At 35.2% G+C, this 17191-nt stretch overlaps 1 protein-coding gene across 1 annotated transcript in view; it reads right to left on the bottom strand.

Moving 5' to 3' along the window:
- bckdhb (branched chain keto acid dehydrogenase E1 subunit beta) overlaps window positions 1-17191 on the bottom strand; it is a 106290-nt gene that overhangs the window by 10083 nt on the left and 79016 nt on the right. Inside the window, exon 9 of the mRNA XM_056476038.1 lies at window positions 5204-5290. Coding sequence (XP_056332013.1) covers window positions 5204-5290 — 87 coding nt within the window. The remainder of the gene's footprint in view (window positions 1-5203; window positions 5291-17191) is intronic.

Raw genomic sequence — 17191 nt, 5'->3', positions numbered from 1 at the left:
TTACATTTAATAAATGCTGCCTTGATGCACAGATTAAACATGAAACCTGACCCCAAACTTTTGACCGGTAGTGTATATTAAGAGGACTTAACTATTATGTACTTGCATCAAAAAGTAAATACAATATATGCGTGGGAATACTGTAATAATGTATTGCAGAACACTTCTGGCACTGTTGATGTGGGTAGGGTTAGGGACAGGTTTGACGGAATGTATAGAGTTAAGGTGTAAGAGATGGTCAACAGTGTTTGCATGGTCATAATACAGGAAGTAATACAACAAGTATTTGGTTTGGGCTAGCTTTTGCAGCGGGACATTGCTTTACAATGCCCTTGATGGGTGAACATTAGCCAGTGGGGATTGTCTTTTGTCTCTCCAGGTGTGAATTATTAACGACCATTGTCACTTTCACGCATACAGTATTCGGACACAAAACAGACTTTGCAAATAATCAAATCTGAGCTTTATTTTGTATTTTCTATTGGATTTAAGTCTGGTGATTGGCTGGGCCATTCTACAGCTTGATTTTCTTTCTCTGAAAGCATTTGAGAGTCTCTTTGGCTGTGTTTTGGATCATTGTCTTGCTGAAATGTCCACCCTGGCTTCATCTTCATCCTCCTGCTAATGTAGATGTTGGACTGAAGCAGCTGATATTCATTTCCACTGATGAAGGACAGAGGGTTGCTGAAGAACTACTGAGAGATTTCAGCTGCTGTCTGGGCTTTCACTGCCTTACTACACCTTCCTTTCTTCATGTGTTCAATCCAAGTGTCATTTCATTTTATTACACAACTTCATTTGTAAACTGATTACATTTGATTTCTTTGCATATATGGATTTCTTTGCTTGTTACCAACATCTGAGGCAAGTCAACAGCACCTTTAGAAATGTTTTCTGAGAAAAAAGCTGACATGTATTGAAAACCACTTATTTTCCCCACTGTATTGATTATTACGTCATGCTTAGATGTAATGAAATGTCATGTCTTAGGAGGATGGTGGTACAAAAAATAAGCAATCATAAAAAATGAACGCTGGACGTAAGGTCATAAGGTCATGAATAATTATGATACAATGACATAGCATTCTAAATCTGTGCCATTCACATGATGCATATTTTAAATATGAAAGGTAAAAAAATAAATCTCAAAAATAACCTTTTTATAACCTCTTCCCTCAAATAAAATGAAGTGATGTAAACACTGTATAATGACCTTTAAATGCCATTTGCTTGTTATAATTTATAATAATGTGATTACATTTATTAACTTGTATGTACAGTACTGTACAGGACAGACGTGAATGCTGGTCAATCACATTAAATAAAAATCTGCTCAAAAATATTTTCCAATACAGTAAAAACAGTAATATTGTGAAATGTTATTACTCTACAATTTATGTGAATTTCATTCTATTCCTATGATTCAAAGATGAATTTTCAGCATCATTACGTCAGTGATCTTTCAGAAATCATTAAAATTTGATGATCAAGAAACATTTCGGTTTTTAAAAGTTTAATTTAAAGGATTGTAATGATCATTTCAGGGTTGATCTATTTACTGCAGCTTTGCAGTATAAAAGTAATCATTTCGGTAATGCTTCATTTTAAGGTTTCTTTGTAACCCGTTTCATGTACTTACTATAGTTTATTTGATTTTTTATTATTATTAGCCTGCATTCAAACCCTAACCATATAGTAGGTACTGCACATGTAGTTAATTAGTATTACACTGTAACAAGGACACCTTCAAATAAAGTGTGACTTCAATTTCATTCATTCATTCTCCTTCGGCTTAGTCTGCCAACTACTCCGGCATACGTTTTACACAGTGGATGCCCTTTCAGCTGGGAAACACCCATACACTCTCACATTATCACACACTTATACACTACGGCCAATTTAGCTTATTCAATTCACTTATAACGCATGTGTTTGGACTGTGGGGGAAAGCGGAGCACCTGGAGGAAACCCACACTAACATGTGGAGAACATGCAAACTCCACACAGAAATGCCTGTGAGGCGACCATGCTAACCACCGAGACACCATGCTGCCTTGACAAAAATAACATTTAAATTCTTACTGACCCCAAATTTTTGTACTGTACGTACTCATGCATCTAAATATACACACTTTTTTTTGTCTGTGTGTGTGTGTGTGTGTGTTCTGAGTGGAACCAGTAACAGCCGCAGATTAGAGAGCATTCAAAAACTAGCGTGACACAGAAATGCCAATATCACTGACCGTGAGAGCCAAAAAAGACAATTGCAAACTGTGTGTGTGTTCGAGCAGCCCGAAACCATTTACAGATTCAAGCTCAAAGAAACCAGGAACAAAACATACGCTTCAGTGCCAACCAAATTTATCATGTTTCCCACACCATGTCGCATGAAATCCAAATTCAACATCACTCAGGCTGTTTATGAGCAGACATTAGTGATATTGAGTTAATATGCCAATTATTTAGTTCTGGGACAAAAACTACAGAATAACCAACAGAATATTCAGCAGGAATCACCCAAATTCACTGACACTCCTGTTAAAGGGATAGTCCACCCAAAAATGGACTCATTATTTACTCTCCCTTAAGTGTTTCCAAACATTGATGAGTTTCTTTTTTCCGTTGAACACAAGAAGATGTTTTGAAGAATGCTGAAAACCTGTAACCATTGACTTCCCTAATAGGAAAAACAAATACTATGAAACTATTACATTTTTCTAAATATTTTCTTTTGTGTTCAACAGAAGAAACTCAGATTAGAAAATAAGATTAGAGGTGAACTTTCCATTTAACGTTCACAACAATTTGTTTGCCCACACTTGACAATGATTTATGATATCTGCATATTATATATTATTTTAGACAGCAACTTTTCAAAATCGTATCTCTCATGTCACAAAAACAAATAAGTAGCATGCTATCAATATCAGATGCAGAAAAGCTAGTCCATGCTTTTATGACTTCTAGACTGGATTACTGTAATGCTTTATTCGCTGGTTGCCCAGCATCCTCTATTAATAAACTTCAGTTAGTGCAAAATGCAGCTGCCAGTGTTCTTGCTAGGTCAAGATATGACCATATCAGACCAATTTTATCCTCCTTACACTGGCTGCCTGTTAAGTTTCATATTAATTATAAAATATTGCTTCTGGTCTTATCTGCTTTCAGTTGAATCCAATCAGAATTATAACAAAATTCTTGCGCATTTCCAGCGACAGTTGGTTGCCCGTTTGTCATCCTCCGAGAAAACACTTGATGGTCGCCTAGTTCCAAGAGTTGCAAGGGCAGCATAAGCGCAAAGCTTATTGTAAATGTTCAAGGAAACCATGCGCTCGCTTGTCACTTCAGGTCAGAATAACAACACACGTGAAAATGTGTGCCGTATAGCAGCAGTGAAGAGATTGTAAATTAAAAAGGATGTAAAGATGTCACCAGACTGGCTTTTTGGTTTCTTTTCTTGTGCATCCCAGCCACTAGCTCCCCATCTGAAAGAGTTTTTAGCATGGGGGTAATGTAGTCCTTCAACTTCACAATCAGTAATGTTGCAGTATGTACTTGAATAATGATGGCTGGTTCCTTTACTTGAAAGCTCAGATTTGATGATCATAATTTTACTGTAAGTTTACTGTATCATTATTCACACCTTACAGATGTTGATCTACTTTAAAGGTTTGCTTTGATTGTTCAGTATTTACCATTGCACACACTTTGTAACATTTTATTTATCAAGTTTAAGAGTCTCACACTTCTGTTTATTTCATTATGAAGAGATCAGATATTTTGCTTTAATAATTTAGTTTTTGACTATTAAAACTATTTGCCTTAGTGATGTTGGTCAATTAAAATAAAGTGGTTTAAATAATCCTAATATTCCTAAATAATATCTTATAATTATCGATACAGAATGATATGAAACATGATATCGTGATCATTTTATTTTGCAATATTGCCCAGCCCTAGTTGGTCGAGCACTGACATCAAATGTGTACAGTATGTATTATGGAGTTGTGAATAATGTTATTGTTGATGCTTCCCTGAGCAAATCTCTGTAATGTTAGCATGCAGTGCAGTAATGGCGCTCGTGTGTGTGTGTGTGTGTGTGTGTGTGTGTGTGTGTGTGTGTGTATATGTTTTGGTATGAGCAGAATCATTAGTTACCGCAGACGTCAGCAGCTTGACCACTGAAAGCTTTTGTTTTTTTTAGCAACTTTTCAGTTCAATGCAATTATCAGTGAGCATCCGGCTGAATCCTGTCGGCGCGTCCTCACACAGGTGCTCTGATAATCCTGACGTCAATGAAAACGTGAGCGATGTTTAAAGCCCTGCTCTGCATCTATGCATGGATGAAGCTCTAGATAAAATTTCCACCATCTGCACCAGGTCTCAGACAAACTGTGCAAACACTATGCTTTAAAAGCTTGAGGTCAGTGTGTACTGTACTGTTCGTTTAAAGACAAGACGACTTCAATTCAGCATTAATAGTAACAATAATGACATCCATAATCACACAGAACATTTATATTTCCAATAAATGCTGTTCTTTCAAACTTTACATAAAAAGAATCCTGACAAATACATACAGGTCCATGTTAAAACACTTCCACAATATGAAGATGAGAAAAAGAAATGACCCTTTTAAACGTTCTTAAAGGGATAGTTCACCCAAAGATCAAAATGACCTCATAATTGATTCTCCAATCGTCATCATCATCATCATCATTTAATGTGGTTTAAAACCTTTATGAGTTTCTTCAGATGAACACAAAGCATATTTTGAGAAAAGCTGGCTGCTGGCACCCATTAGCCACTATCCACTATCATGCCTAAAGCGAGCGAGCCAGGGCCACTCGCGTTTCCACTGTCACTTCCAGGGCCTGATTATGGCAAAGCGGGTCCCAAGACTATTTTGTTAATTACTGCCTCAAAAGCAAAGAATGATGATAATAAGAATTAACTTTATTTTATATAGCGCCGTTCAAAGTAGCTTCTCAAAGTGCTTTATATACTTATAAAACATATCGAGGTAACAGATACATACAAAACATACACAAAAAATAGACAAAACAAGCACAAAGCACATATAAGGGTGTAAGGAATTAAAAAAAACGGACAAATATTGAAGTGGCCGAGCATTAGAAGTTAGCATGAGTCATTTCAAGAACTGACAGGAAGCCAATGCATTTGTTTGCCACATGATTCTTACCTGAACTGCAGAGCTGATCTCCGCTGCGAAACCGCCGGTCACTGGAGCCTCGTGACTGATGAGCAGACGACCCGTCTTCACCACCGACTGCAGGAGACAAAACATGAGCAGAAACACAACTGAAAACCTGTTTAGATCATACACAAGACCATCATGCATTTCACACCCCTACATCTGAACAGCTCAATGACCAATGAACAGCAAAGCAGCAAGAGAATGATAGATATCTAATATATCTTGTCAAAAAAAAGTGTACAAACGTAATATACTGTCTGTATGATTCCTTCTAACCCATTTGAATGTTGTTGTAGGTGCGTTTTTTCTTCCTGATTCATAACTTTTTCCTGCCAATTCTTAAATTATGAACCTAATGAGACTAAAAGGAGATCTGTGACTCGACTGAGTGTTTACAGTAAACACCAAGAGATAATGATCCATTACACTGACGAAGGCTGCTTTTCTTTTCTCCTGTTGTGTTATTTTGAGGCTTAATTTGTCCACGACTTTCTCTGTTTCAGCAAATGGAATGATTTTTGGTCACAAATCTTATTTTGACACATATTTTGGGAAAATGCTTTGATTTTTTATTTATTTGATTATTTAATTCAATAATACACTCTGGGTAAATTGACTACCCTTTCATTATGTTGGGGGCTGTTTTTGCCCCATTGACTTCCATTAACACCACATTTATCTGATCGCAAAGCCATGACACCATATAGTCATGCATTCTTGATGGTTTTTTTGGCATTTTTACTGTTGATCATCAATTGAGGTGCAAAAAAAGCTATATTCTGGCTTTTATTTTGGGTAGAGCATGTGTGTGTATGACACTTACCTCGATATGTTTGAGAAAATCTAAATAAACTCACAGCTCTCAGAACATAGTAAACACAGTAAGTGTATTTATGCACATGCACTATAATCTGCTGTTTTACTCCACATATAAACCCAGACACTTTTTTGCACAGGCCTATTGTTACATCCGTAGGCGTATATTGTTCATATTTTTCCTCCCATTTTTGCTCTCTCTCTCTCCATGCCTGTCATTTTTATTAGGTCTGCCTTCTCCACCAGCTGATTGTTCAGGAGACCAGTCTGTCATAATTGGGTGATGTGGCGCGGCAGTATAAAAGGCTGCCATGAAGAGCAGAGAGAAGCGCACTTTTCTTTGCTCTCGTTTGTTTTGTATATTTTTGTCGATAGTTGACTTCTTGGCTTAACTTTCATTTGGATAAAATTATCTTTTTTAAATTCATTTTTAAGACTTCTGTGCCTTTGTACATTTTTTATTTCGTTTGTTACTTTGGCTCAGCTCTTTCCAATGTCACATCGAGCTACAGCTCATTAACTTCACTTTTCTCAGAGAGTTAAGGTGTGACTTCTATCATGGAAGCACATCGGTATCTTGTTATTAGAGGCACCAGGGAAGAGGTGAACGTCATCTTTTGTTTTTATTTATCCAATAGCTGAGAATAATTCAATCCAATTCACCTTTATTTGTATAGCGCTTATACAATGTAGATTGTGTCAAAGCAGCTTCACATAGAAGATCATTGTAAATAGGAACAGTGTAGTTCAGTTTGTAGTGTTTAAGTTCAGTTCAGTTGAGCTCAGTTCAGTGTGGTTTAATAATCACTACTGAGAGTCCAAATACTGAAGAGCAAAACCAACGATGCGCAGCTCTACAGATCCTGAACCATGCAAGCCAGTGGCAGTGAAAGAATAGTGCTGAAGACTTTTCTTTTTCTTTCATTATTCTTTCTTGCAAGGTATGAGGTTATTCTTGAGGTAAAATTGTTCTGTTATGTTTTTTCTTTTGTCTGGCATCATTAGCGTCCCCTTACTCCTGAGTTGGCCTCATATTTCATTTGCTACTTTACATACATTTTTCATTATTTTAACCATTTCATTTTGTATTGATTTGAGCATTTTGTATGATTTCCTCTTAAATGAAATCACTTTTATTGGCATTTATGTTGTTCATGTCTTTTTTCTTTCACCATCACATAGTAAAATTCCCTTAAATGTTATCCCCTTTACCCTAGACCAACATCAAAGGGGTTGTAACACCTATCTAAAAGGTTAATGCGGCCAACTGACACATTTAACCTGTTCCCAACAGGGAAAATTATCAACAGTCAAGAATGCATGACTATATGGTGTCATGGCTTTGCAATCAAAAATGTGGTTATAATGGAAGTCAATGGGGTAAAAACAGCCCCAAACATAACTAAAGGGTTGTCAATTTGAACAATAGACAAGGGTTAATGAAGTTCGGTCCAAGCACCAAACTCTGGAAGCACATGGGGATTTAAATTGGACTAACAGAATAAGAGATCATCATGGTACACAACACAAGAATTCAATTCATCTTTATTTCTATAACACTTTTTACACTGTAGATTGTGTCATAACAGCTTAACAGACAAAGAAATGAGAATTAACAACAATAATTACTATTTTCGAATACCCCTTAGGACATGTTAGTATGCAAATTGAAATACATTGTTTGGGAATGACCCAAGATCAAATCAACCAGTCTTTGGAGTGTCAGAATGTGCATTCAGCTGTACAGAAACCTGAAGAATCTGAAAACCTCATTAATTAATTCATTCATTTTCTTTCAGCTTGGTCCCATATATCTCAGGGGACGTCACAGCGGAATGAACTGCCAACTATTACAGCATATGTTTTACGCAGTGGATGCCCTTCCAGTCACAACCCAGTACTGGGAAATTCCCATACACTCTCATTTACACACACACACACACACTCATACACTACAGGCATTTTTGCTTACCCAATTTACCTATAGCACATGTCTTTGGACTGTAGGGAAACCGGAGCACCCGGAGGAAACCCACGCCAACATGGGGAGAACATGCAAACTCCACACAGAAATGCCAACTGGCTGGGACTCAAACCAGACACTTTCTTGCTGTGAAGCTACAATGCTAACTATTGAGCCACCGTGCTGCCAATCTGGAAATCTCTAAATCAAAAACTCAAACCAATCTGATACTCGTAGATGGCCACTGCATTTAATCATATTTAATCCCAGACCGAAAACACCATTTGCTACTGATTATGAAGGCTGTTTGATGTTCATACTCATGCATTGATAGTCATTATGGCTGAAGTAAAAGCATCTTTCTGTTAGCCTGATGAAAATAAACAGCAGGTCACAGCTGTGGACCGAACATTGGCACGATTCATCAAACTCTACAATTAGAAAGCTGACAGATCGGACTCTTCAAATGAATAAAAACAGGTGCACGCTTCGATTAGCAAGACTAGAAGACTCAGTTTTGACTGTAATTGAGTTTTGTTCTGTGATGTGTACAAAAGTCTTGATCTTATTTGACATATAAAGGACAGAGTCATGTGAAAAATTTTGTGCACCCTATGAAAATATCTTTAACCATTAGGCCACGGCGGCCCAAAGCCCATATAAGACTATAGTTACTTTTATCATGTTCTGATATAGAGAACTATAAAAATTCACTTACTTTTTCACATGACTGTATATTTTTGCCCTCTGATGGTTGCATAACAGAGCTACTAGTTTATCAAGGACATATTTACATAAGTTTCTACAAAGACTATTATGAGAAACTACACCCACAAAGATGGTTAGGACGTGTTTAATGGTCATCAGCATCCTAAATCGTTGAATGTTTATTTATATATATATATATATATATAAAAGCTATACTTTGTATTATATCATCTTTGCATTTAATTACAAAACGTACTCCTTATGCGAGGTGTTTGTAATGCAGCGTCTAGGCCAGGACAGTAAATTTGACGTTCACTCTAATCGATTTGTGTTGAGACAACATGAAGGAATTAAGTTAACTTCTCCATTTTTACAAATTTAAGTGGATTGAACAAAAAAAAACTATTAAGTTGCACCTCCCAACCCACAAAACAATTTATATTTATGTATATTTGGAGTTTAATAAGATAACATCAAATATTTACGCACATATTAGACATTTCCCAATAATATTTCATCCTAAAAATCACTGATTCATATTAGTAAATAAAATAAAATGTAATATTAATGTAGAGATTACACACTTTCCAATAATATTTCATCCTAAAAATTACAGATTCACATTAGTAAATAAAATAAAAATGTAATATTAATGCAGATATTAGACATTTCACAAGAATATTTCATCCTAAAATCACTGATTCATATTAGTAAATAAAATAAAATGTAATATTAATGTAGATTACACACTTTCCAATAATATTTCATCCTAAAAATTACAGATTCACATTAGTAAATAAAATAAACTAATATTTACGCAAATATTAGACATTTTCCAATAATATTTCATCCTAAAAATCATAGATTCACATTATTTATTAAAATAAACTGTAATATTTATGCACATATTAGACATTATCTAATAATCTTTCAGCTCATTTTAAATAAGTAATTTAAACAAACAGCAAACATCTTTTTTTCTAGGGTTGTTCTCATTTTTACTCACAATTTTTTTCCTTTTAAAAAACAAGTTTTTCTTTTATTATTTAAGCTAACAGGAATGCAAAAAAATAAATAAAAAAAGATTGGTTGTACTATACCATTAACTGCTCTCTACGTTTACCAACTATGACGTTGTGGAGAAACCCAGCAATGTGTAGAGGGTCACTTCATTCAACGTGTCCTCAATGTGTGCCGAATGTACTCCTTAAAATATTAGCTGCTGTCATCACACAGAACTGAGTGTACTGCGTTTGATTTTTGAACTACTGGAATGAACAAACAAACCACACATGATCCAACGCAAGAGAATATCCTTCAAAGATACACCTCCTGAACTCAAATCTAGTTAGATAGTTCTTTCTCTAAACTAGCTCTCATGCTAACAATGAAAAGCAGCGAATTAAACACTTTGGGTACACTTTCCTTTAAGAGGTGTTCATAGAACTGTCGTGAAACCTTTATAATCATGACATGACACATGAATGAGATTTTATGCATGCTTATAACAACTGTTATCAAGTGTCATTTGCTCAGTTATGTCCTTTTAAATGCAAAGATGACCGTTTGTTATGACAGCTTGACAAATAATCACACTGGGATTCCTCTTTGTTGTGCACATCGACATTATCAAGAAAACATAAATTGTCATGTGATTAACTTGTAGATTAATCCTAAATTTGTAACGATCACAGAAAGATCGCCTCTCAATCATTCAAATCACATGTATGAAAGCATGTAGGCTTTCCTGTAAAATATAATGATGACGGAAGAAATTGTGGTGGGTTATTCGGGATGAGGTGGGTTTCTTAGGTTATTAAAGGTGTTTTTGGTTACTAGTTTACCCTGCATTAATGCATTCAGTATAATCTGGATGATTAATCATTAAAAGATCGGGATCTCAACACCCACGCAACATGAATTATAAATGATGGTGATTTGCATATGTTTATTAATCCTTCGAATCGCTGCTTTCAAAACTGAAAATGCAAAAATCAAGAAAGAAATTCAGTCTTTAGTTTACAAATGGTCAAATAACACAGAAGTACTGGGATAACAGTTTATAGTTTAGATAAAACCACTGATGTTTATGGTAAGGATTAAAATCACCATCATATGCATTTAACTTGATGCTCAAAAACGAAAGCTGTAGGCAGCAATTACATTATTTAACCAATAGGTGGCGACAACAGCCATTAAAAACTGAATAATTCTTCAAAAATGATCCATCTAGCAATGAAAGATGAAGTGTTATGAGTGAATAACTTAATCATTTATTGAAAATGAGACTCAAAATAAATATGGGTGGTACAAATGATGTTAGATTTCTACATTTAGCGTTATCAGCAACAGTAGTAGTAACAGTGAATTTTTCACAGCACTGAATATTTGACAGTTTATTTTTAATCAGCTGATTATTTCTTCATTTTATTTTTAATAAAATTACAGGTTCTCAGTTCTGTATGTTGAAACCAAAAGTGTCTTGCAGTGCTGTTTTTGTAATAAGCAAATGACATTGGTCTCCTCCCCTTCATGGCTGATGCAAAAAATGGTCCGATCTGTGACTAAAAAACCATAATGTGATCCGACCTGTGAGATTTGTGAACTATGCGGTGTGAGACGTGTCATGTCATGATTATAAAGGTTTAATGACAGTCTTATGAACATCCCTTCAGGTAAAGTGTTACAAAATAAACTATGGAGAATTGAAGAAAGGTAATGCTTTAGCAAACAGCTAAATATCTGAACATTAGTTTATATATTTAGTTTTATATTTAATGCCAACCGACCTTAGCCGGGAATCCAAACAGCGACCTTCTTGCTGAGAGCCAACAGTGCTAACCACTAAGCCACCGTGTAACCACTATGCCTTTAAATATACATGGTTCCTGATTAAATGTACTGAAAATGGCATTCACAGAAACTAGAGAACTAGGAACTAGAGACTATATTAAATCCATTCTTTTTTGGTCAATGAAACCAGAGTTTGTTCGTATTCTTCTCAAACAATCTGAAGTTAAAGAAAGCGTCCTGTGTGAGGAATGTGGAAATACTGTGAGCCATATGTCAAACAATTAGCATCTATCTGAACACGTGGCCATGAGCATCTGATAATTAGCCCAGAATGAAAACAGCATTTGCTGCTGATTATGAATATTGTTTGATGTTGGTATTTTTACTGAGATGCCATGAACTCTCTGAACTTTGGTGAACACGATGACTATTTCTTCCCCTGAAGCTGCAACAACTGCATACAAAAACTCTGTGGGCTCACAAACTGTGCAGAATTACACCCAGAAGTGGATTATACATGACCAGAAGCCAATATAAGTGACTGGACCTGCTGATTTCCTTGAGGCGATGTGGTTTCACTAAACCAAAGGTCGCAGGTTCAAACTCTAAAAAAGCTGTGTGACAACTACTGTGTGTCCTTGGGCAAAACGAATCACTTCTGCTGAAGTTGTACATAAAGATCATCTTCGCATACATCGATATATCCTAAATTAATTTCCGTTTTCTAAACTGTAGTGGATAAACTGTGAGAATGTTGAATGGCGCGTGTATTGTTTTGTTTTAAGGAATAATATAGAAGAAATGTTATTTGATTGAAGTTAGTAAGTTTTTCTTTGTGTTGTTGTACGTGTTTTTGTTGTGGTGTTTTTCTCTCCGCTGTCTTTCCGTTAGGTTTCATTATGAGCGCACACAGGTGCTGTGAATCAGGTGTCGACACGTGGGAACTTGCTCGCATGTTGGAGTCCATTTAAACCAAGCTTGGAGAATCATTCGGAGAGTCTCCTCTCTCCTGGCTTGTTTTGTTTCTTTGTGAGAACTTAACGTTAGGTTCATAAATATTTAGACATCAACACAATTGTAATATTTTTGGCTCTACACACCAACACAACAGAGTTGTTAAATTAAATGAGCAAGATGTGCTTAACTGCAGACTGTCAGCTTTAACTTGAGGGTATTTACATCCAAATCAGGTGAACGCTGTAGGAATTACAAGTGTTATATGTTCATATGTGTGCATATGTTCCTCCCACTTGTTAAGGGTCCAATAGTAATTCAAAAATTGGCTTCTAAGCTGTTCCATGGCCAGGTGTGTGTAATTCCCTCATTATTCCGATTATAACGAGCAGATTAAAGGTCCAGAGTTCATTTCAAGTGAGCTATTTGCATTTGGAATCTGTTGATGTCAGTCATCAATAGGCTGAAAAAACAAAACCCTCAAATTAAAGCGGACAGTCTGCAGTTAAAGCACATCTTGTTTGTTTCATTTCAAATTCCATGTGTTGGTTTATAAAGCCACACATGTTAGAATTGTGTTGATGTCCAAATATTTATGGACCTCACTGTATGTTGTATTTCCTCTGTGACTTTGTTGAATTTAACTCTGAGTGTTCACAGTTAAACTATTGAGATCAATGTACAAAGACGCATGTGATGAAGGCCTTTTCGTTTCATTAAGTTTTCACATATTTTGTGGTTAGTAGGGAGGCAGGTGAATGTTGTTTAATTTGTAGTAATTTATTTGCAGATAAGAGGGTTTAAAACTTAGTTAATTGTTGAGTTTTTGTTTGTTATTTTCCCTCCAAGATATTTATGTAAATTTGACTTTTACGCTATTTTTTTGGTCAATCGTATTTGGTGTCATTTTCTTTTTGAACAGGGGATGAGACTCAGAGCTTCTCATTCATTTTAGAGGTGTCTTATTTAATTTAATTTAATTGATTGCTGCAGGTCTGGCTTGCTTTGTGGAGCTGTACAAAGTTTAGATTACGTAACATTGCGTAATTCAAATATAAAAATGATGGGTTCTACACAATTTCTACAAGTTGTCCCAACACAAATCATTTAAGTTAACTTCATTGGTTTTACAAATTTAAGTTGATTGAACATAAAACTATTAAGTCGTCCCAATTGTGTTGTTTCAACTCATTTTAAACAAATAGTTTGAACAAGCAGCAAAGGTTGTTTCAACATAAGGTGTGTGTGTGTGTGTGTGTGTGTGTCCACTGAAATAAAAGACGTTTGCTGTTTGTTCAAGCTACTTATACTTTATTTATTTGTTCAAGCTACAATTCTTGAGTTTTTTTGGGAGAACTTCATTCTTTTATGTTCAATCCACTCAAATTTGTAAACTTAATTCCTTCATGTTGTCCCAACACAAATCGAGTGTGGAACACAGCATTTTTGCAGTGTATAATATATATTTACATTGTATATGTAATAAAAATGTATTAAACTGATTAAAAATGACACTTTTTCTGCATAGATATTAACATTTATTTTTCATTTGCGGATGCATATATATGTTATATAAAAAAATAAATAAACAGTTTCTCAAATACATGCATGCATGTGTGTATTTATACGTACATAACAAACACACATATATAGTCAAAACAATGCATTATTTTGGATGAGACTAATCTTTGCCCTGCACTAATATATTTTAATTATGTACTGTCAAACGCAAAATTTATTCAGACATCTTCAACATTTCTTACATTATTAAAGTTATGCATTACAAATATTATGTCATCTCATCAAAGACAGAAGTAATTAGCTCTAAGCAATTCATTATTAAAATGTTTATTATTAATATTTTTTTATAAATAATAAAGAAACAGTTAAAGCGTGTGGCTCAGTGGTCCTTGCTGTGGTGAGGTGCTTCACTTGCTGTGAAGAGCAATGTAACTTCACAGCAAGAAGGTCACTGATTGGAGTCCCCACTGGGTCAGTTGGCATTTCTGTGTGGAGTTTGCATGTTCTCCCCATGTTGGTGTGGGTTTCTGCCGGGTGCTCTGGTTTCCCCCGCAGTCGGAAGTTGGAAGAACTAAATTGGCTGTAGTGCATGAGTGTGTGAATGTGTGTGTGTATGGGTGTTTCAACAATGTGTATTGCGAAATATGCTGGACAAATAATTCTGACTGGACGCGAGTAACGAATGGCTTAATCATTCCACTTGTAGACACTGAAGCTTCTGATTCCTCAGATACCAGCACACAGAATCTGGAGCTTGTGTGCTAGCAAGGGTGTGAGATTTCAATATGACAGCAAGTATGCAAGGGCGTGACTGGAGGGGTTTTGTGACGCCCTGTGTCAAAAATATACAAAATACTGTTAAATAATATCCAAAAACCAAGAACGTCCTGTATTTTTTGATTCATGTTTTTTTTCCATTTTTTTATGATTTTGAATTGCATTATGGGACCTATTGGAACCATATTACCCATTACAAGACCATACGTACAGTTCAAGTCAGAATTATTCGCCATCCTGTGATTTTTTTTTCTTTTTTAAATATTTCCCAAATGATGTTTAACAGAGCAAGGAATTTTTCACAGTATTTCCTATAATATTTTTTCTTCTGGAGAAAGTCTTATTTGTTTTATTCCAGCTAGAATAAAAGCAGTTTTTAATTAAAAAACAAAAGCAGTTTAAGGTCAATGTTATTAGCTTCAAGCTATTTTTTTGATGGTTTACAGAAAGTAAGGGACATTTACATTTTGATGAATGGAAATTTACATTTAAAAGCAACAAACAAAAATATGAGATTCCATAACTTAGACAAAAAAAAAATCCTTGACTATTAATGTGTGGAACGGACGTAAAAAAAAACAATTTATTCAAGAAATTCCATGACCAGAGTTGGGTGTAATGCGTTACTGTATTCTATTAAAATGTTTGGGGAACACAGTAATGTAACGAATTATTTACTTTAATTATTTTAATTTTGTGTGTCATTTGATTACAGTTACTGAAGTCAGTGTAATTGCGTTACAATTATTGTTTAAAAAATAAAAACAAAATAAAAATGCTTCTTTTAAATCACATTTTCCGCTGCAACGTCAGACAATAAGCATGCGCTTTTAAACTGCTTGAGAACTGAGATGCAATGGTTGCTGATGAGAGTGGTTGCTTCTTCAAGTGGAAATACAGACATAACTTTGAATTCATTGAGCGCAAAGACAAAACTATTGCTGTGAAATGCAGTCTACTGTATATCCAGTCTCTAAAGAACTTTCCACTGCTTTTAACTCGACTAGCTAGTTGTTCAAGCACTTGAATAGAAAGCATTCTAAGACAATACTTGTCACCAAGGAGGACACCGGCTCCCAAAAACACAGCAACCAAACAGTGACTTTTGTGCAGGTTCGGGAGTGAAGGTATCTTCTGAATGTAAAGAAAAGCGTAGCTGCTTATGTGGCTGTTCACATATTGTGTCTTTTGCGCGTGTGCAAGTTCATAATTTCCAATGGAGGCACATGGGTTGCGCACACATATTCGGAGCGCATATTGTGCATGCATTTTCCAGGCGCCCCAGTTGAAAACCGCAAGTCATGTGACAAGAACTAAGCGATCAGCTTCGTGCTTTGTATCAAACATACACATTTTGATATTTTTGTATTTTATAGATTTATTTTATATGTTTAACTTTAAATGTAGTAACTTTAAAATAAAGTAATTAGAAATCTGATTACTTTTTACAGTAAATAATTTGTAATATAATCAGATTACAATATTCCAGTAGTAATCTATTACATTTTTAAAGTAACTTACCCAACACTACTAATGACCCAAAGGAACACTGTATTTGTGTATATAGAGACTGTCTATATCATAGCTACAAGATCTTTAGCCATTAAACACTGACTAGCCACTTTTCAGTAACACAGTAGATTCAGACATCTTTCAACCTGGAGTACACTTGGTAGAAGCACATTCTGCAGGTGTGCCGGTCACTGAGTGTATTTTACTTATTTTACTGTGGTTGTAACAAACCTCAGCACTCAAGGGAGTGATAGAGTTTCCTTCAAACGTTTGTGGCATTACAGCAGATGTTCCTGAGATCTTGAGGTATAAATATGTTGACAGTTTGACGATTTCGCTCAGCAAGATTCCTCAAATTGTTGCTTTATGGTAATATTGGAGCTGAAAGAAACGTGGATGCAGACTAGGAGAATTTATGTTAAGTCTGCTATACAATCCTCTGCAGCAATACTGATAATGCAATCTGTTTTGAAAATACTTTTATATTAATAATTGCACACAAAAACATTTTTGACACTTCTGAAAGAATCATATTTGATGCTGCTCATATAAAGAATCATATTTGATGCTGCGCAATTAAAGAATCGTATTTGATGCTGCTCATATAAAGAATCATATTTGATGCTGCTCATATAAAGAGTCATATTTGATGCTGCTCATATAAAGAATCATATTTGATGCTGCTCAGGTAAAGAATTATATTTGATGCTGCTCAGGTAAAGAATCATATTTGATGCTGCTCATATAAAGAGTCATATTTGATGCTGCTTATATAAAGAATCATATTTGATGCTGCTAATATTAAAAAATCATATTTGATGCTGCTCATATAAAGAGTCATATTTGATGCTGCGCAATTAAAGAATCATTTGATGCTGCTCATGTAAAGAATCATATTTGATGCTGCTCATGTAAAGAATCATATTTGA

This window comes from Danio aesculapii, chromosome 16 (assembly GCF_903798145.1).
Source record: "Danio aesculapii chromosome 16, fDanAes4.1, whole genome shotgun sequence".
Classification (NCBI taxonomy): domain Eukaryota; kingdom Metazoa; phylum Chordata; class Actinopteri; order Cypriniformes; family Danionidae; genus Danio; species Danio aesculapii.
This window is presented reverse-complemented; position numbering and strand designations above follow the sequence as displayed.